Source organism: Charadrius vociferus, unplaced genomic scaffold, assembly GCF_000708025.1.
Source record: "Charadrius vociferus isolate BGI_N301 unplaced genomic scaffold, ASM70802v2 scaffold566, whole genome shotgun sequence".
NCBI lineage: Eukaryota > Metazoa > Chordata > Aves > Charadriiformes > Charadriidae > Charadrius > Charadrius vociferus.
Genome location: NW_009649031.1, coordinates 80,125 through 102,908, shown reverse-complemented (window position 1 = coordinate 102,908; position 22,784 = coordinate 80,125). Strand labels below are relative to the sequence as shown.

The following is a 22,784-nucleotide window of genomic DNA, read 5'->3' as shown; positions in this document are numbered from 1 at the left end:
ACAGTTCTCAGTGGATACTAGACAGGCAGAAGTGTGCAATGTCTCTGTGCCAGAAGGAATTGAAAACAAGCAGTTGTAAGTGAAGTTCTTAACTACACACACACATACACCCCCCCTCACACACAGAGGTACATCACCTGAACCTCACTGCAGTTCCTCCTCACCCCAGTACTGCTCAGCTGAGGGTCATCTGCAGCAACAAGATCTGACTTGAGTCGGTCTGACAGTCACAGAGAATTCTGGCTCCTGAAAGAGAGGTTCAAGCAAAGCCATTTCCCAACTCTTTCCAAGTTCTGGCTTACATGGACACAGTGGTGCAGAAAACAAAAGGTTCAGCTTTGGTCACTGATGGAAAATCCATTCTGGACAGTCACATTAGTTCAACAGCCTCGTGTTCCCCATTTTCTTGCTGTACCATACAGCCAACTTTATTGTTGAAGAGACGAGACAGACTTCCCTTCTGAGAGCTCCTGCCCTGGGCAGACCTCTCCTTCTTCAAACGCCGCTTATTTCTCTTGCATATTCCCCGGATGTCCCAAATCCTTAGCGTGCCATCATGGGAAGCTGTGTAGAGCAACTCATTGTGGATCTGGAACAACAGGGTCACACTTAATACCAAACCATACAGCACAGACTCGGCACAATCAAACTGTCAAAAATCAGAGCAAACACAGCTTGATCCTAACACTTAAGGCCTGATAGCTCATTGCAAGAGCCAGTATAAATTATCACAAAAGCTGCTGAAGTGGGATGAGACATCAGCAAGTCAGGACTGATTTCTCAGCCACTTCACAGAGCCATAAAATATAAACAGCAAGAGTTATTTATAACCTAAACCCAATAGAAAAGCAATGGGGAACTAAACTCAATGTCAGAGTAGGCTGTAGCTGGGAATTTCTGTGCTGGTTTCAGACTGCTGGTTTTGAAGATGAAGCTTAAGGAGACACCAAAATTGGCATCAGTGGGCGGGGGGTTGGTGGGGTATCGGAAATGCTTTCCTTCTCACTTCCCTTCTTCCTTTGCAGTAAGTTATAGGTACAATTCCTCCTTCAAAATTTGCTGTTCTTCCAAACCTGCAGTAATTCAACCTTGATTCCCTCCTGTAGTTTCATTTCCTTCATAAAACATTTGCTGCTGTTGGTAATGTTTCACACTGTTCTCAGCCCGCCCTAGAAGCCAGCCGTCAGTCTTGATCATCTTCCCCCTCCTGCATCAATCCATTCGCCACAGGCGCTTGCAGTCTCCAGGGGCAGCTCACCATACCGAGCATCCCACCAGCAGTCTGGCTTACATCAGCATGAAGTACCACACAACCACAGCCCCTCCATCAATCCCTCATTAATGTACTTAATATCATATTAAGGATGCCACTTCTCAGTCCTCTCTCTTCCCAGGATTTTGTGCCCTGTACACTTTCCAAAAGGAATTTTATCTCCTCTCCTGTTTTCTTTCGACTGTCAGCCTGTCAGAAATATTTAGTGTCTCACATTCTTAATCAAAATCCTCATCCTACACGCAGCTTTTACTGAGATCCTGATGAAGGAAAATGTGGATTCTTAAATGCAGAAGCATCCAAGCATTCAAACTTTCCCCCCGGGATTCCTTGCATGATACTGGTCTTTACATTGCCACCAAGGATTACTAATTCCTCCCGTTTTAACTTTTAAACGCCGGTATCACTTGAGCCTAGACAATTTGCAAGCAACTTTTCAAAGACTTAATTAACTTTTTGAAAATTTTTAAGCCAGTGGCAGAGACTCTTCCATTTGTCTGGTAGGATGTGGGTCAGACATCAATACAGAGCTTTAGTCATCTTTATACCTTCAGAAAAATAGATCCTGATGTCGATATAAATGTTTATATACGGGGTAGCACCACCAGCTCTTCACTAAAATGAGTAAAGATGGTAAGCAGTTGCTTTTTTTTTATAACGCCATATATTATTCTGCTTGGGTAAGACAGAAACTTCTTTTCCACCTAGAACATTGCAAACACTTATCAGTGTCCTGTAATGGAATTGGTCTCGTGAGGCTGGAGTCCGTTCCCTGCCCCTGCACAGGATCAGTTACATCCGTCTCATTTCTTATGGTTGCTTGTCTAAACTGACCTGAAAAACCTCCAGTCACAGACATAGGACTGTCTCTGGGGTCTCGTTCTGTGGTTTCACTTATCCTTATTATTACCAAGTTTGTCTAAAATTACAAAAAGAATATTCAAGTCTGTTACTTTTCGTTTTACCCTAGAACAACATCCAACCCAAGGCACACAGAACAGCTAGCCACACCAATTCCCACAAAACAAATGAAGGAGCAATCAGAAGCGAGAAATCCCAGCAAAGGAACCCCTTCCTAACCTGGATGCAGTTGATGATGAACTTATGTCCTCGGAAGATCTTCTGCAGGACACCACTCTTGGAATTGAAAGCTCTTGCACAGGCATCACCACTTCCTGTGAACACTGCAACGCAACCACACAACATAGTGCATGGCCAGATGTAAGCAGCCACATAAGGTCAGTTCATGTGAGTTCAAAAATGTACCTAAAATTAACTCACAAAGGAGCATGACGTATCGTTTTTAGGCTTGAATCTCTTTTCAGTTATAGCAAGTTCAGATCGTTTTCATTTTGCTGACCCCAGCATGCTTGTTTTCATTTGTATTTTTCAAAACCCTGAACTGCTTTAAGTCTGAAGTTTCTACATACATCAGCATTTCACTCCATGCACACTTCAAGTATCTATTTCTGCTTTTCTCTTCCACATATATTTCCCTGCCTAAACAGGCCTCAATAATTCTAAGCAGGCAATTTATCTCAAGCCTGGTTTTGAGGATTTCCACTAAGCCTTCCATTTGTTTTACCATAGTTATTTCCAGGTTTCCATTCAGTACTACAGTATCTTCATCACTTCGTCTGCAGCATCACGCAGCAGAAGCTCTGTACAGGGAGACTGCAAACCACAGGAACAGCATTACCCTCTCTCACACTTAATAATAAGAATTTGGCCTCAGCTTCATTAAAACATACTCTGTTTCCCCCCACCCCCAATTTTCTACAAAAGCTTACTACTGTAGGTAGGGCCATCTCTGTTGAAACAGCACAGTTTAACCTTCTGTCCTCAGAGGCGAGCAGCATGCGTAGGCAGCTTTACAGAGCAGCTTTCTAAATTCTTTCAGTGTGGTAGATTTCTTCAGTTAAATCCTGTAGCTTAGGATCTTTGCAAGCAGTAGAGCCTTTAAGTGATTCAAGGGCCAGGCTATAATCTCTGTTTCAGTACAGCACTGAACTATTTGAGGGTTTTGGCTGTAACTCTTGTATTCTATGTAGTATATTGTACATGAGCTACAAAAGCAGGGTTGGGAAGGGATGTTTGGTTGGTTTTCTGGTTGGTTTTTTGTTTGTTTGTTTGTTTGTTTTAAAGTAAATTAAGCATGACCAGAGATTTTGGCTGTTCATCAGGTTTCCTTAGGGTATCTTAACATGTTCAAAGAACAATTTCTCAGAACTTCAGGCACTTCACATCAGAACCCTAGAATTGCTGCATCCAGAAACTGTAAGGCAGTGTTGAATATTTAGGTTTTATACTTAGCAATATGCCCCAAAAGCAGCATATTTTTATGCTTTAAGGGTTACAAACTGTCTTCATAAACACTCACTGTCCTTCACATAACCCAAACTCCTCAAGTTTATCTAGAAATAAATATTTCAGAACTGCAAAAAGCAATATATTCACTGCTCCCTGTGTTTCATGTCTTTGCAAAAGCCACTACCATGGAAAGATTTTTACAAAACTGAAGTGCCTGAAGACAACAGATGCCTTATTGTTTGGGGGAAGTCAGGCACTGGATTCCTAAAGAGAGGCGAAGAAATTATCATGGCAGTAAATTCAGGACTACAACAAGAGACGAGAGAACATGCTACCTACTGCCATCAGCTTTTCAACTTCAAATTAAACAGCAGGAGGCTGGGTACTTCCCGGGTACACCTTCAAGAAACATCTGGATGTGGAAAATCAATGTCATTTTATATGGGCCACTATAAATTCAATTACCAACACAATCCTGAAAAAGCATTGCATCCCATTCTGCAAATGAGTAACAACAATGAAAAGCAGGAAACAACAAGGTACAGATTTTTTTCCAGTGAATGGAAATCACTCAATGCTATTACACACATGCAGAGAGTAGGAACCAATTAAGAGCTGTTTTCACTATGCAGCTGTCAGTTTACTTTAGCTATCGCTATCAGGATTTTGCCTTTGACAGACATCTTTTATGTCTTTTGAACTGTCACTCTAGATTTAGGAAGTTTGTTTGCACCTCTGCATTTCAAAGGAGCTGCTGATCTAACCCAGATTTAGCATTTAAATATATGCTTATATATAACACCTGTGAAACAACCAACCACCAAAAAAAAAAAAATATCAACAATTCATTTAAATTTTTTACTTGGATTTCATAGACCCTTGGGAGGGAGAACAGGTTTTAAACGTTCCCTTGGAGTTTTTGCAACATGAAAATATACAAACCACACTAAATTTTAAATGACTGTGCACATACTGTAGGGGAGAAATAACCAACATAATATCATTAAGTAAATTAGATTGAGAACCAGCTCTAATATTCCCCATGCTACTAATTACACAAGCAGACTGAGGGAAGCCACTAGAAACACATTCTGATGATTTAAAGCTTAGTTCTCAGATCTGTCTGGACTCCCTGTACACTATAAAGCCATTTTGGAAACACACATATATTTTTCCTCTCATTCTTCTACTATATTTTCTTATTTAGACCTTAAACTCTTTGGGGCAACGAGCCTTTGGGTACTGATCAGATAGCAAGCATAATTAAGATCTTCTAACAGAAAGTTACCACCTCACAGCCGAGATTCTTTCCATGTTCTTGTGCTGGTGCCAATGCGGCAAACCATAACAACCATCATTTACACTGAAGGATTTTCTCCACATTTTTGAAAGACAGAGAATGGATACATAATGCTGATCTATCCCAAGTGAACAGCTAGAATTTTAAGCTACACTAGCTCCAACATTTGGTATCTGGTGAACATGTATTCGTATTCTAATTGAAACAAAACTATTCGATACTGTGTAAATAAGTGATCAATGTATTAAAATAATGCAAGCAATCATAGTACATAAATTAGTTTTTAAGGGGAAATTTCCTCTTTCAAGAATTAAAATGCATCTAAATTCTATTCAAACAAGTCCCTAATATTTTCCCGTGACATTTTTTTCTACCCTTCAAGTAGAACAATTAAATTCTCCCTGTTTGACACTTTTAGTATTTTTGCATTTCATTTTAAATGAGATCTTAAATAACTCCGTGAACACTTCTATCACACTATCAGGATGTTCTTCACAGGTCTGACTAAATGCAGCAATATTGCCTGCATTCTAAGAAAAAAAGTGTTATGGAAAAATAATGTATGTGTATGGCAGGGACAGGGTGGTAGGATGAGGGGGAAGAGAGAAAACTGCAGAGCTGATGGGGATGGCATCAGATAGTGAAACTTTGGTTTAAGCCTAAATTTTATTTATGATGGTTTTAGAGAGTCTGGTCAAAAGTCTATACTGGTTGCATGCAAAGCAGGTTCATCACTGAAAAAATGCAGCTCTGGATGTCTCATTAATGAGGGAGAGACAGTCTCTCCATCTCCCACCCAGACATGAAGATTCCTTACTGGACAAGGCCAACATGAGCTTAGCACAGTTATCTTGCCTTTGGGTAGTCTTGATGAATTCAGAGTTTTGTTTTGTATCTTTATAATTAAAAGGGGGAAAACACACACATAAAATAATCAGTGTTTTGTTTGCCAGTGTTTACCCTGAATTATAATTTCTGGTTCATTTTCCCTTCCCTACCTGCCTACCTCTGAGCAATAACTACTTCAGGGTGCAGTATAAGCTCAAGACCCTTTCCCCTTCCATTTCAGCCTTCTAGCCAACTGCAAAAGCTGAAATCAGCAGAAATTATAAACCTGCAGGTAGAGGCAGTGGGATAGTTTTGCAACATAGATGAGGAGAGCTGAAATTAACTGTAAATTACGATTAACTATTTTAATGGAGAAAAGTAGTGCTGTGGGTCTAATCCTGAAAGGAAGACAAAAAAAGGCTTCCTGATCAAAATCAAAATCTACCTATGGGCTTGGTTACATGTTAAATTTCCAAACTTAATTAACAAATCAATTCAATTACTGGATTATAAATGTGGTCAGTCAGCCATGTCTAACATGGTGCTAGACAACTGCCATTAAACTGTAATCTGCCTGTCCAGGTATGACTCTCTTCTAATGTGGACCATCATGCATTTGTCAGCCATTTATCACCATCACACTGATGATCTGCCAAAAGAGATATGAAGGCCCAACTAACAACCAGTTATTTGGTGTTACATATTTGCTTCATAGCTGAAGTATAGAAATTGAAATCAGACAAATGTTGCACATTTCTAGATTAGCTTTAGACAGGCATTGCCATTCTGGTTACCCTGAAGGAAAGTACTTGTTTGGGAAGCAAATGAAGATACATCAGGTCTACCGTCAGTGGCAGAATAAGACCAGGATGACAAATAGAGAGGTTTAGGCTGATAAAAACAGAGGCAGTGTCTTGTAACCCAAGCCCAGAAATGCATAGATGGCATGAGGAAGAAAAGCCAGCCAAGAGAGGGATTTAAAGAAGGAGGTTTCATGGTCAGAATATACTGTTATGTCAACAACAGACAGTTACGTAAAGATATTAACAGGAGTACTGAAAGTAGAGGAACTGAGTCCCAGGCATTAGTAAGGCAAACAATACTTGGCTACTGCAGAAAGGTGGCTGGGGAACAAATACATGAAAGAGGACAGATAAAGGGAAAAGAACTTGTGGAAAATGAATCTAGGAGATGGTCGGAGTCTGACAGGAAGCCTAACTGTTAGAAAGCAGCAATGAGCATCTTAGATGTGATTCTGGTTTACGACAGTCATTACACAGTAGCTACAAGGCAGCAAACGCAGGCACAGGGCTGCGTATCCAGCAGCAGCACTTCCTGTCCCCGAGTATGCAGCAGAAGCAGACTGACAGACATCAGACTAGCGAGGTTAAACCACAGCTATACAAACAACCCACAGACAGCTCAGGATGTAAGCCACTTCCCTTGATAACAGAAATAAAACAACTACCTCTTCATTTGCCAGAAGAAGGAGGTGGAAAATGGGGGGAAGATTTAAGCTTCCCACATGCAGTAGTGCAGCAAAGTTTGATACTGAACATAAACATGGTGGAGTTGAGAAAAGCAACAATTTTTCAAGCCTTCAAAATTATAGTATTCTCTATTAACAATCTTTGATCAGATAGGCATCAAAAAGGAGACAAGGGATTGCTGAACATAGGAAAGGCAACTTACAGATCCCAGCGTGGTATTTCAAAGTGCTAACGCTGTGTTTGTGAGCCTTGTACGTTTGGATTCGCTCCCCAGTGTCTACTAACCAGCACTTCACTGTCCTGTCCGCGCTTCCCGAATACAAATGCCGATTCACTAGCTGAAGGGAAGAGAAAAAAACATCAGCAATAGCCTCTCAGGCACATTTGCGAGAGAACTGCACTGAAGTGACTCATACAAAGTCACAGTTTCCAGCTCAACAGTCTGTTACAAAGAGCAACAACTACACCTTGAAACAGAGGGATGGTGAGCACAACCAACCTGGCATTCTTCACGATTGCCTCTCCCATTGACTTCTGGGCCTTAAAAACAGCTCCTACGTTTCAGAAGATGAAAAACTTAGCCCATCTGCTGGTGCAAGCAGGCAGGATTTCGGTGAGCTTAACAATGCTAACCCTACTTCCATAATTAGTTACATTAATGCAGCCTCAAAAAAAACCCTGCAGCGTACTTTTTGCAAAGCGTATTTGACAAGAACTCTTATTAGACTGTAAGTTTTAATTACAACAGAAATTTCAGAACAATTTTGAGTAACAAAAAAGAGTAAATTAAAAACAAAATCCTATGCAACGTAAACCAGGGTTTAATATGCACAAGGTCAATTTTGAAAACACTAACTCTTCCCTGAAACTGTTTTGTATCTGTGTTTCCCCAAGTCTTTTTGGACTGTGTTATTAAATAATTAACTAGCCTTACATAGGTTTCTAAACATCTTCAATTAGTGTGTCTTCTGCTGTGTGTTTAGAGCAACTCTGCCTATAAATCCCAAAGAAGAACGGCACCTTGTTAGAATGGTTATCCTGCACACTGTGTGAACTCACTAGTGGTGGGGGTTGGTTTTAATTCCGTGCAGACACGACAGAGAATGGCAGAGGGAAGGATTGCAGAGGGGAAACTGAGACAGAGAGAAAACAACTGAGCTGTGCAAGACTATAAAACTAGCCAGCCCACAGTAACAAACTATCCAAAGCCTGACAGCCCACCAGGGAAACCCTCCACAGTCTGGTGATCTACGTCCAGCTAACGAAAACAAACTAAATGTTTTAACAGCCATCATTAGGTACAGCTCTGACTGCATACTCCTTCAAGCAGAGAACTGGCCCAAGACCTGCCATCTGAAGGCGTCTAATGAAGGCAGCCCGTCACTGCACGTTCTCAGAATAATCCACAGGCTTTAGTCAGCTATAAGTTTCACAGACTTGCAGCAATCTCTGTATGAAAAGGACAGAGAGACAGGAGGGAGACCCTGATCCCCCACAAAGAAACAGAATTTGCACAAGGGATAATAATACCATGTTTCCCCTCTAGAAACACAGATCAGAAGGCTGAAGTGACCAGCAGAGCACTAACCCCTTATGCTCCTCAGATTATCTCCAGGAAACCAACTGCAAAACAAATGACAAATCAACCTGACATAGGTCTTGCTCTTAGCTCACTTTTAAGGGTCTGCTTCTTCCACCACCTTAGGTTATAAAAAACCTTCAGCCTCCACTCTTTGCATGCTCTGTACCTGTAAGGTTGAAATGTTTTTCACTCTCCTATCTCCACCCCCATTCCCAAAAGGAATCGCCCCATACCCAAAAGGCATCATAAGTGAGCTCTGCACAAAAGAACATTTGCACTGTGTTACAAGAACACAAAACAAAAGCACTACAGCAATGGGACTATGCTAACCCATGTAGGAATTGTATGCAGGTAGACCAAGATGATCACTGGCTGCAGCTCCCACCAGCCCAGTGGGAGCAGCACATGCCACCCTTCCTACCAGCAGAACTTGGCCCATGGGACAGTTTTCACAGCTCAACACATCCCACCGTTAAAAGCCAGCAGTACTTTGAAATGCCACATTCTATTACTTTTAAGCTGTTTTAGCAATGGCATTAAAACTACATCCCAATGAGGAAAGAGAAGGAATGACCAGCAGCACTAACAAAAACGGAGAGCTATACAGTTAATTTCCAGGCTCAACCTGAAAGGGCATGAAAGGCATTGTCACGTTGCACCTGCTGAATGGAAGAGTTGCTTCAAGTTGAGATCCTGCTGCATGGCTCTTGGCCAAGTCATTGCAGTTCTTTTTCAGACGTCTTGCTAGCAGCATCAACCCATCCACTAAACAAGGGAAAACACTAAGTTACAGCCTCCTGCAGGTAAATGCCACTCTGCCTTAATGGTACATTACGTTACACTGCTTCATATCTATATTTAGGTGGGTGTGTAAATGCTGAAGTGAAGCAGAAAAGCTGCAACTTGCCTAGATTTGCTAATTTGCTAGATATAAAAATGTGACAAATGACGTGGGCTTACTCAGGTAATTTATAGTACCAGGATCATAAGAGCCATAAAAGCTTCCAATGCCCAGTCAGAGATCTGGAGAGCTGGCTGACACACCAACCACCTTCATTACATTCAAAGCCTCTGTGCTACCCAGGCTGCTGCATGATACACTTCTATGAACCTTCCTCCCCCTCACCAGTTTAAGCAGGTGGGCACAGTAGCAAAGGATTCTCAGCCATGCATGGACACAGAAATACTAACAGGTTAAACAATCTACCGGATGTCACAGACTACGCCTGCAGCACAGCCAACAGCAAACCCCAGTACAGGCTCCAACTGTCACACAGCCTCTCGTTTCCATGGTATTTTTAAAACACAGAGCACGAAATAGCTGTTAGTGAAGAAAGTCATCAAGAGCTATCAGGTCAGGGTGAAGTTGCAAATTAGATCTACCTTTAGCAATACGATGCAGGCATCATCTCACCTAAATCAATGCAGATATCTACAGCTAAGTCTCCTTATAGTCACTGCAGTTTAGGGCACATTTCAGCTCATCCTGAAATAGATGTCTGAAATAGGTCACGCCTTAAAACTCGCTATTTCCACCCCCTCACATGGACAGCCTTCTCAGTTGTAGCCATCTACATCAATTTAGGTGAGATGACTCCTCCTTCACTTGGCTAAAGATAGGTCTAGTTTACACCTCCAGCCTAAGCTACAACACTTCAGATATCTATATTTAATCAAAATAATAATAATCATCATACACTGTTCCCCTAGCCAAAGCACGTTATAAGCAGGCCCCACACTCTGTAACATAAAATAAATACCTTCCCTACTTTATAGATGGGGAACCATGATATAATGCAACAGAGATCCATCCAAGAAAGGACTTGAAATTTATAGCATCCTAACTTTTGACTGCCTAAATCCCAGAGTGCAGCTCCGATTTGGGAGGCTGCTCCAGGATGCAATCAACCCTTTCTACAACACCCAGAAAGCATTACGTGCTTCAGGGCAGTTGTGACAAGCAACAGTGCGCAATATCCCTGAAACTGGTCAAGAGAGTATATGAAAACCGATGGGATTCTGTCTGAGAAGTGCAAGACAGGCATCAATCCAATGTGACCCATGTCAAATCGGTATTTTTACTCCGGAGCCTTTGTTCAGAGTTTGCATCCAAAAAGGTGTCGCTACCCCCCAACGCAGACATGGTAGCCTTGGCTCTAACACACCAAGGCTGGACACACTGTGCATGTCCTCATGCTCCGGGGAACAAACCGCCTTTGCTGTGGAAGCAGTGGAGATCCTAGGGTCAGCTGCAGTACCAGTCCTTGGCTCCTGTAATCCCTTTTCTTAAGTCATGACTGTATTGAAAACTATCTAAACAGCCCAAGAAAGAGGGACTGTAACACACTTCCCCTGCTGACTTCCAGCCAGGTACTCAAAGCACTGATTTCCAGTTAGGTCACCTTCTGCTGGCTCTCCCTCTAGGACTCTTGCTAACCTCCTTACACCGTCTTGGCTTCTCCTATCCAGCAGTTACGGGACTCTCCAAATGGGTTCCAATCTCCTCACACGCAGAGGCCACTTAACCCAGATCTGCCAGTTCTGTTACACTACCAGGCAGAACAGTACGTTCCCCTCCTTCTTGTCATATTCCTGAACAAGAGTGTCCACGGGTGCTGTTCCTTGAGTTAAATATCCCCACATGTTTGGCTCAGGAGTTGGACAAAGTATACTGACTTGTCCACCAAAATGTGAGACCACGCTGCAGCTCTGGTGGGAGGTAAGCCTCCCCGCTGCCAAGACTGGCACTCATTTTTGTGTATGGGTATCCCAGCACAGTCATTTTCAGCAAATGCTTGTGGGCTAGGTCCCCAGATCCATAACTACTGGGCTTTTCTATCCTGAAGTCTTCAAATGCATACCCAATTCCCTAAGTCCCAGTCCTATTCTTATTAAACAATTTATTTTTCTTATGATTTAGAAGGAAAAACGTAAAATTTCACTCAATAGATTTTTCCACATATACCCAAGTCTGTCAACTCTTGGTTTAAAAATGATCAGTAGAAACAGTTACATAGTCTAATCTGCAAGAGCGTGGAGAAGCGGTGATATTTTCAGAGCTGTATTTTCCTTGGCTGGCTTTTGAGCACTTTCTTCACTGGCTAACTGCCCAACAAAGCTCCTGAGAAGAAAAAGCATGGCAAGGCAAGGACACCTGTAGCAGAGCAGACAACACAGAACAGATTTGCAGCTCAGATCCTAATGAGCTGGGTGGACATTACATACTCAAGTAGCTTCAAAAGAATTAAAAACTTGATGGCTGTCAGGTGCTCAGTTCTAAAGCCTCGGCCAGACAGCAAGAACACCACTGCATTGCTATCTTTAATTCTGGACTGTTATTTTTCCTCGTTACTCTAAGGAACTTTGCTTTGAACCAGATGAAACACTGAGACACATGAATGGAGCAAATTTGTCTTAATCCTCAGGCCAAAGTACATAGATGTACCTTTCCAGGCTTGCTTGTGAGTAGCAAAGTAACAGCAGTAGCAAAATACAGGTTGTAAATGCTTAAGTAGTTACAGGTTTCACTATTTAAAAATGCCAGTTTTATGTAACCCTGACCTTGGTTGTAGCCCCTAGACACACCACAGTTTGAATAATAATAATAAAAAAAAACAAAAAACAATCCCACACCAAACCCAAATTATCACATCTAGGCTTGGTCTCTCTAGACAATCACAACTCTATTGGTCCACAAGCTTAGATGAACTGAATATATGCAGCAGATTAAGACAATTTCCACCTGTATGAATGCCAAAAATACCTGCAAAAGAGCTGTTTAGCAGGTATTTCAACCTTATAGGAACGGACTTTGCCCTCCCAATTAATCTTTGCTATAAGAAACAATCCAACCCTCACCTAAGGAGAGGCAATCAGCTCTCCAAACAGATTAGGACACATCCTCTTTCTGAAGGTCACTGCACTCAGACTGTCTCTCAGGAACTTCATGATGAGTTCACATCAGCAACCATATTTCCCACTGCTGTCTTATTCTTCACATGGGGCTCAATATTCCTACAATCTGCCAGCTGGGTCTTCTGTTCACAGCCACTTCTAAGTTAAAAATCACCAACTTGGACCAATTTCAAGTTACAACTATGTAAGACCTCAGCCGAGTTAGACTTTCAGGATCCCATTCAAACCACATTCCTTTTAACAAGCTAACTAACTCCCTGTGGGCAAGAAATTGTTTTTTTTCCTGAGAATTCATCTAGAATGAGCTCTCTGGTCTGGCTGTTAGAGAACATGTTTCAACTTCTTTACTGCAGTGCGAAGTAATGGTCCTAGAAACGTTTCTTTTCTACAGGTGTTGTAACATTCATATTCCTCTAATTCACATCTTCATCCTCTGATGAATTATGCAACAAATACAAACACAAATTACAAAAAATATGTGCACTTAACTGCAGTGCGAAGTAATGGTCCTAGAAACGTTTCTTTTCTACAGGTGTTGTAACATTCATATTCCTCTAATTCACATCTTCATCCTCTGATGAATTATGCAACAAATACAAACACAAATTACAAAAAATATGTGCACTTAATTTAATTGGTGTGACAAAAAAAAAAAAAAAATATCTGTCCCCATGATCACAACAGTTAAGCGTATAAACAGAGCTGAGGCAATGGCTTTGTTCAAAGCATTCTTTTCTTCTAGTCACATTTAAAAGGCAACTAAAGGGAATGTCCCAAACAAAGGATCTTTTGCAGGAAAACTAGAAGCAAGTCCTTGCCCACTCATGTTCATTTAAAACTCCTTTGGCAAGAAAGGAGTTTTCTTGCAAGAATGTTTGCTATAGGATCCAAGCTAAATTCCAAGCTGGATCATTTCTCTCTGCCAGCACTTGGCAGCACAATTTTGATAAATACACAGAGGCAGAACAATCAGCAAAGGACAAAGCAATCCTTGTGAACAGTTTGCAAAGCTACTTTGGAGACATTTAGAAAAACATACACAAGTAAATATTTAAGTCAGGGTTATTCAGCCTATTGCAGGCAGTCACGTTAATGAAAACGCATGTTTGATTATTAATTGCAAATACTGGGCTTTAGCCAGGCTTGAAATTAAGTGGAAGAACTCGCATGAGTTGTGTGACTACACTCAGCTCACTCTTGCTTTTTCCCATCACTTCCTATAAAATCTCATCCTTGGCTCCTATATGAAGAGGGAGCACTCGAAACAGCTGCTGTTCCTTGCCTGCCAAGCTATCAATGCACTGCAAGAGAAATAGAGTGAAGAGTTCTGGCGGCTCCACTGCTAGTTACCTTGCCTGACTATGACAGTGAAGTAGTCAAGGCCGCCAAAGCACCTAGCATGCACATGATTCCCGCTGCAGATAGAAAGTCTCCTGGCAAAACTTTTGTCAGTCTAATTTAGACAGTGGAAGGACGAGAAGAGTGGTGTTAGAATAAGCGGGTCCCTGCAGCAGCACTACTTTGACAGTAGACCACATGCAGTCAGTTCAGCTGGTAAATCACCTTCAAGAGGCTGACTCTGGGACAGCAGGGCAAGCCCTGAGGAATATCTGAGCCGCTAACTCTCTTCACTCCACTGCCCAGGACCACCAGTGATGGTGGAAAAGGGAAAGCTAAAAGCTCACCAACACTTTCCGTTCAGCCATGCTCGATTAGAATTGCTTTCAGGCTCCTCTAACTTACGCTAGCTGGCAACACCACCTGAAGGATCTTAGAGCAACTGAGGAATATTCAAAATCTGAACATGCCTGTGGCATCATCCCTCTGCTTTTCACACGCCAGCACTGCAGGAAGCAAGGTGGAAAACATGGGTGTGCTTTATGGATATCTACCCAGAAACACTCCAGGAATTTCCATTCACTGCTACAGAGACACTATTGCTATTTACTGGAAAGTAATGGGAGACAACTGGAACAGTCCAGACCTAATTTGCAGCTGTTTAGAACATCCTGGGGCATTCCCATTAATAACAGTACTTTTTAAAGTTGGGGAAAATATGGTCTCAATATCCAAATTTTTCCTGATCTGTGTCCAGGATAAGAGATCACAACGAGCATTTCTCAAACTTTTGAAAGGTCACCCTCCCTCAGGGATCTTTATTTGAATAAATAAAATGAAAATAAGTCTATTTTTTTCCCTTTATTCTCACACAAGCATTATACCAGCCAGAGAACAGGTAACTAGCTTTAATTACTGGTACCAGCTCAGCTCCTCCAGGACAGGGGAGTGAAAATCTGGTGTAATTAGCAGCTCACTTCTGCCTTGAAGAAAATGAACTATTCTCAACAATTAAAACTGTCTGCTGACTACTGTGAGCAACCCACAACTACCTCCAAGTCGTTCCTGACCCATGGTTTGAAAAACACTATCCCAACTCACTGCCACAGATTGCAACACTGTCACAAAGAAGCCCCAGGCAAAAAAGGCTCCAAGAGCTTTTTGAGAAGAAAACAAAAATTAAAAAAAATAAACACCTCTATTCAGGAAGTTTCCCTTCTGTTGTAACATCTTTGTATGGATTCTGGTGATTGACCCCTTTCTAAAAGAATGAAAATACCATGCGGGCTGTGCTGAGAGGCAGCCAAGTGGAACAGAAGGGCTAGTGTTGAACCCAGTAAGGAAGACTGAGGAATTAGGAAAGATCGACAGCCTAAAGCTATTCAGCAGCAGTACACCAACTGCTAAAGATGGGATAAGTTTTAGAGGCCTGGAAACCAAATGCTCTCTGTGGGGGCAGTATGTACCTCAGCTGGACTCTTCTAGCCTCAAACATCAACTGGAGATGAGAGAAGCGAGGGGCTACCAGTTACTCACAGCTAGAAGATTTGGCCAGGACTGTTGCCAACACAGTCTTGGCAGCAGTAGTCTTGTGTACTTTGAATTGTTCAGGTTTTCCAAATAGATGTATTGGTTTTGCTTTTCTTCTCCCCTACAAGAAGTTCTGTTTGTTTAAAACCATTGTTTAACTCTGTGCTCACAAGCGGAGAAGCATTGCTCATTCTTGAGCATTTAAAGAGTGTAATTGAATTTCCCAGGCTTCTGGGAGAGGGTCAAGCCAGTTTTGTGTAACAGTTTTAGCAAGAACCCAATTAAATTAAAGCAAGCTCTGCTGTTGCCAATCTGTGCCTTGGAGAAGGGTTACAATTAAACAGCAAAACATAGCGTGACACTAAGAACAGCAACAGATTTACTTAAGCATTCTCAAAATACATTACCACAATATCATAAAAACAAGCTTTAACACTGAGAATTTACCCGAGCAAGACAAACATTACTCCAGGGCAATATGATTTTGTGTGGTTTTTCTTCCTTTCTAAAACCAAAGGAAAATAGAATTCCTTCAGTACTACCAGGTTTTGAGCCTGCTAGTGTCAGCAGTGACTACCTTCTTCAGAAACAAAGGCAACATTTATTTATTAAACATCTATTAAAAATAGGTACTGCAGGCCTCTGTAAAGGAAAAGCACTTCTGGACAACAAACACAAATGAGGAATAGTGAGAAAAATTATTGTCATTAACTTCAGTCAGACACATACATTTAAGGTTTGCTGACCTGAAATTAAGTTACAGACCATCATATACCTTCTTTATATACACCATTAGCATTTTCTGGTGGATAATGGAGTGTACAGGACAAGTACTTGTGTGATAGTTCCCCTTTTCCTTCGTCTGCCTAACCTCATTCTCTCCTCTGCAACATTAACAAACCTGGAAGCATTCACCAGAAAAATACTGCAAATAGAAAAACAGGGTATGGTTTTTCAGGTCACGTTAATTTCCCCACCACCACCCTCCTCCTTCATCATTTCCTGATTTCTCTCCCCCATGCTCCACTTCTCTTTTCCATTTTCCTTGCCCATTCTCTCATCTTGGCCACCTCTTTCTCCCTTTCTTTTTTCAAATTATGTCTGTGCAGTTTTTAAAGCAGGATTTCTTTCAGCTTTATGCTTTCCTATTACCTTTTGCCCACAATTTTGTGTTCGTTTTCCGTTTTTTGGTCTTGGTGATTTTTTTTAAGGTATCTGGTTTACTCTAACTTTTTTCTCCCTCCTCTTTTTAAGTTATCTGAACCTCTGTCTGTTTACTTGCACAATCAACAGCTCGAGTTATTTTTCTTCCAAGTCTGCTGATCCTGTGTATGTAATCCTACTCAGAACAGTAGTCCTTCCAGCCACCCTACTCATGAGTTTCAAGACCTACAAGGATTCAAACAGATACTGAGGTAGAAGCTAGACCAGAATAGCCACTAGAAGCCAAGAGGACACCAGAAAGGGTTTTAGCGAAAGACGAGCTGTCTCAAGACCATGGAGCACTATTATTTTGTTATTACATGAATGTTTAAGCTTATCATTTATAACCCATCTCAGAAGAGCTTCTTTATGAATGAAAAGACAAAGGAGACCTGCATGAGTTAGGATATGGATACCCGCTTTGAATGGCTCTTGAAGAAGCCTCTGTTCTTACCTCTAGGCAAATTACTGATCCTTGATGCTCTTTGAACACTTTCAACTGCTCACCAGTGACAATATTCCATGTTCGAATGGTATAATCCGTGCTGCCAGAAAACAGCTCCCTGTTTGGTGCGTCAAGTATAAGGCATAAGACAGCCCCAGTGTGTCCCAGCAGAGTCTGGTAACAGCGCCCACTGGACACCCACCAGACCTTAACAGTGCAGTCTGTGCTACCTGTCACCAGGAGGTCTCTGCTCACTTTCTCCTCCTCCTCCTCTTCCTCCTCCTCTTCTTCAAGAACATCCCTGGAGGAATAGTGAGCTAGAGTCAGGACACAGTTCCGATGGCCCCGGAATTCCTGGATTTGTTTCTCCTTATCCACACTCCAACAGCGGGCTGTCCTGTCATAGGAGCCACTAAAGAGATAGTTTTTGGCAACCAGGATCCTGCAAAAAATAAGTTTGCATATATGAATAGTATCATTCTTTTTACATAGCCATTTTTTTGGTCACAATTTCAATGCCAAGTACACTGAAGTTAGAAACGCCAGCATGAAAACCCAAATTCAGCATCCACTTTTTTTGGCACTTTTTTGTTGTTGGTTTTTTTTTTAAAAAAAAAAAAACCAACACACCAAACACTTCCGTTTTTCTACTTTTAAAATTGAGACCTCTTATTCAGGTACATCGATGCAGACATTTTAGCACTATAGTATCGTTATTTTGGGCATAAGTATTTTTCTAAAAATCTCTTCCAACAGTACTACGTACTTTTCATTAGTTACATATGGTAACTAAGAGTTTGTTGTGGCTTTTGTTGTTGTTTTTTTTTAATAAAAAACTCATTTTTTATAATTATTTATCAGTATTTCTTTACAAATAGTTATTTATAAAATTACTTATGAAAATAGCTTGGAATTAAAGTAAAAAAAAATAAATATCCAGGAACCTAAACTGTAACTGACAGTATGCAAAGATAATCATCTTTCCATCATCAAATAGAGAGAGTGCAGGAAAAGAATATAAACATAATTTTAGTTAGCCCAGGATCTCAAAAAAGGTGGAGCAAGAGCACCCCACTTATTACGTAACTGAAGAGCGAATCATAGACTACAGCTCAAGAATTCAACTTACTGGGCCTCCAAAATAATGAGTAGTAGCTGCACAAACATATAATAACAGAAAAATCTCTACAGTTCATATTTCCAAACCAGAGATAGCTGACAAAAAAGACAGTTTATGATGTTCTCTGAGTTTGGTCCTCTGGAACCTTTCAAACTGGCAAAAAAGTCATATGAATAGGGAACACATTTCCCATTTGCTGATTCAAGCAAAATCAAGCCCGTGCCAAAATCAGAGGCAGAGGCAGCCTTCCTAACTATTTACAGAATCTAGCTACACATCATATGTGTTTTGAGTTTAGTAAGAAACAAAAAAAAAAAAAACCACCCACCAAAAAAAGTAAGAAAAGAATACCAATCTTTGACTCTTTTATTTGTCATTAATTAAATCCAGTCCAACTATTAAGAGGCACTTTAAATTGACAGGCTAATCAGTCACGCACAATCAGTTTAATATTAAACTTCATTTGCACAAACAGGAATAGCAATTCCAGAAAAAAGCCCTGACTTTATCCCTCTTGCTGACACAAAGGCTTGACGTGATGTTTTTAAATCTATTTATCAGAAGCATCTGTTATCAATTGAATAATTTCTTCTGGAATTTCATTCCTAGCCCTGGATTCAATTTCCCTGCTGTGTGCCTTTCATTTCTCTCCTATCTGCTGTCTATGGATGTGTCAGCACTGTTGCTAGGAAAACTAATCATTACAGCACAGAACACGTGTAGCATGAACTCAAAGGTTTACACAACCCATTTTATTAGTGTAGTAATGGAGAATTACAGGAAAATGACAATATATGCAATAATAGATTACAGGAACACAACGGAAGAACTCCACGGAACCAACCTGTTAACAATTGATGTGTGTCCTCGGTAAACGGCCAGGCACTGACCTGTCATCACATCCCACTTTCGAATGGTATGATCTGCGCTACAGGTAAAGGCAGCCTCATTTTCTAAGTGGCAAAACGTGATGTAACTTTCATGTCCTAGGAATAACAAAGGAAATAAATTCAATCACTGTACATGCAAGCAGGACAGACTACTTGAGCTCTTTACCTTAACTAAAAGAAAAATACAACAAACATATGGACGGAAGCTCTAGTTTTAAATGTATCATGTTATTAAGTGTTCTTCACATTTAAGGATTTGTATAAAACATGACATTTTTAATTAACAGCAAAACACTCCACTTCATTGATACAAGGATTAAGTGAAAAACAGTACAGTTCTACCAACTGGGCAGATTGAACAGTATTATAAAAACATGAGCTAAATTAGTATCAGTATAGTAAAGCTCAGACTAATGAAGTTTAAAAACAGTAAAAAATTGGCTTTTTTTTTTTAATAAAGAAATGCTTTTCCTTCCTTCTTCCGAAGTCAGAAAAAAAAAGGCTGCAGCCCCATTGATCGTCAGGACAAAACCACCCCTAAATTAAAGCATGAAACTATGAGAAAAGGAAATTACATGAAACTTACCAGCAAGTTTAGTTTCATTGTCCAAGCAGAATGCAATGCAAACAAAAACACATATCTGGTAAAAAGTCAACCAATACTTTCCCCGTTATGACTAATAACATGAATAAACCCCACAATTTTCAAAATATCAGTATACCTTTAAGGAAAAGACACAGAAAGAAAGAATAAGAGCATAATTATTTATTCAGTATTCAGAGTATGTTGGGATTCTACAGTTACAATAAAAATAGACACAACCGCTACTCTAGAAATTTCATGCTGAAAAACAGGGTAACAGTAGCGGAGAGGAATCAACATTACAACCTTACGCTTTTGTTGTTGCTTAGCAAGATGTGTCATTTTTCTATCGTAGCATTAAATGTACCACAATTAAAAATCACCTTAGGATTCAAGTCCCAGCTTTGTCTGAGATATCTTGTGCGAAATTGTTTTCACCTATCTAATCCTTCTGATACTATTATCTTGCACTCTTGTTTTAATTGTTTAGTCTGTAAGCTTTCAAGATCAGAACTGTTTCCTATTAAGTAACTATCACTAAAGAGCCCTAGACTTTGGTTGAAGCTGGTCAGTCCTACTGTGACTTAAATAACACTATTCTTTGAGGAGAAAAGGAAAAAAAAAAATGTAAGAAGGACAAATGTGAGAGACAGATGAACAGACAAAGATATTAGAAAAACAGAATCATGTTGTAGAATAAAGAGATGGTAAAAAAACAACAGGTAAGCAGACTGCCCTGTAAAACACTTCATTTCACTGACTGCAAGAAACAGATTTTACTACAACTCCTGTAGTTCAAAAGCCTTGTTGTAGTTCAAAAGCGAACCAGAATCCACGTTACAAACTCACATCTTGTTTCCTCTTAAGCAAATTCACCAGATGTCAAAAATTAAACAGATCACCAGGGCTATAAGAAAAACTACACCAATCCTCACATTTTCATGAAAACTTTTTGCAAAGCAACTTAAATGGGACAGGTTTCAACCATCAGCATTTTTCTCACAGCATCATGTAGTCCTGCTTTAAGAAGATGAAAAAAGCATCTTGGTTACTGCATCGAAGTCTGTCAGACAGTTTTTAACCATTGGTAATACTCAAGCCACACAAAGGATGCCAAAACCCCATGTGGCAGACAAGGTCTGCTGCTGGTCTGGTCAAAAGCAGCCACCACAGAAATCTGTTGGTTATGCTGTGGTGGAAGCTTGAAATTGTGTTATAGATACAGGCTTATCAGTAATCATAGCTTGAACGATACAAATTTACACAAGAACTGTGTGCATGCATAAATACAAAATACATAGTTATCTGATTCGACTGACAGTTCACAAACCATCTAGACAACCTTCTTAAGAGTTCACCCCAAACACTAGCAGTACATAGGCCAGATTCTGAATATTCATCCAATGTATTTCTCTTTCGAGTTGAAAGTTAATTAGTGGTTTAAAGGGATTTCTAAGCCTAAAGCAAATGCAGCGAGTTTTCCAGGAGCTAGAACCATGACAGGATGTGGGGAAAAAAGACAATACTCCATAGCTAAAAAACAAGCAAGCAAACAACAAACCGACCAATTACAAAAAAATCATAGCAATGTGATTTCTTCTTTGGAAGAAAAAAGGATGAGAAATCCCAAATTTACGAGCTTTTTTTCTGTATGGAGAGAAAAGAATGAGTGACAATACAAATATCTTTAGTCCACATCTAAGTCCTGCCTGACTGTACTTCCTACAGAGTTTTTATTTTCTTTTTAATTATTGAGATGCTAGTCTGAGGATAATAAATTTTGTTTAGAATGCAAAATCAATTTAAAATGAGAAAGCCTAGCAATTAACATTTCTGTGTGTCCAATGTGGGGCAAAAAAACAGCCTATTTAGTAAGGTTTCTTTCCAGACTTCTGGGTCAAGAGGTTCTAAATAAAGATTGTCTGGAAAATGAGATGATTAAAAAGGAGGAGGGGGGGAGAAAACAAAACAGAGAGAGAGAGAACAACCAAAAGTCCAGATTTCACCAGGGTGTAAAACAGAGGGCTTCCAGAAAGAGACATAAATTAAACAACTGCTAAGTTCCACGCCCTGAGATAAAAGGATACATGCATCCAGTAGCACTGGTAACCTGTTTTGGGTTGAAACAGCTTCTGCTTAACATTACTGTAACCAATACTCAAAAAATCCATGCAAAACAAAACAAGCGTTATTTTGGCTGCCCAGCAGGCTGCAGGGACTGAAAGAGACCAGAACATGTTGTGTGGCCTGTGCCATGACTCAAAAACCAGGCGAAAAGAAGGTGTTGTACCTTGGAAGTGGCCATGGCACTGGCTGTCGGCAGTGCTCCAGAGCCGCGCAGTGCCATCCTCACTACCTGTGAGCAGGCGCTGCCCGTCGGGGCTCAGGCTCAGCCAGTTGATGCCTCCTTGGTGATCCGTGCAGACCTTCACCGCGGAGCCACCGTTCCCCATCCCGCTGGTCCCAGCGAAGGAAGGCAGAGGCTGCGGGTCAGATCATGGGCGCAGTGCAACCCGCAGACCGTGCTCCAGGCCTCCAGCCGTCTCCCACAGACCAACTTCAGCCATTACTTCAGTTCCAAAAAATCACCAGGGTAGTCCAGACGGCTGCACAGGGACACACAGGAGGAAGAGGAGAGCATGTTAAATCATTTCATCTCCCCCGTGGATACATCACTTTCTCAGCCAGGGTGCACCGAAGCCATCGAGTACCCCTTTCTCCACAAGGAACCGCAGCCCTGCTGTGGAAGACAGCCCTTCAACCACACTGATGTGCCTTCTCCATGGGCACAGAGGTTCGTCCAGCCCTTGGGAGAGGACCCAGCCCGGACGGCGGCGGTACCGCTACCAGGTGCCCTGCTCTCAGGCTGCCGGCACGCTTCTCCTTTTCGAGCAATTTCAAGGCTAACTTGGGGCACGCCGAGGAGGCGACACCTCCCAGCGAGGGAAGCCCAGCCTCAGGCGGCCCCCAACGCTCC

At 41.1% G+C, this 22,784-nt stretch overlaps 1 protein-coding gene across 1 annotated transcript; it reads right to left on the bottom strand.

Annotated features, from left to right (window-relative positions):
- Positions 1 to 370: 370 nt before the first annotated feature.
- WDR86 (WD repeat domain 86) lies at positions 371 to 22,260 on the bottom strand. Its single transcript, XM_009887768.1, has 6 exons — positions 22,098 to 22,260; positions 19,179 to 19,320; positions 17,224 to 17,656; positions 7,404 to 7,539; positions 2,354 to 2,457; positions 371 to 589 (listed from the first exon to the last, which is right to left on the bottom strand). The coding sequence occupies exons 1-6, from the start codon at positions 22,258 to 22,260 to the stop codon at positions 371 to 373; spliced, it is 1,197 nt and encodes a 398-aa protein (XP_009886070.1).
- Between the last annotated feature and the right edge of the window lie 524 nt (positions 22,261 to 22,784).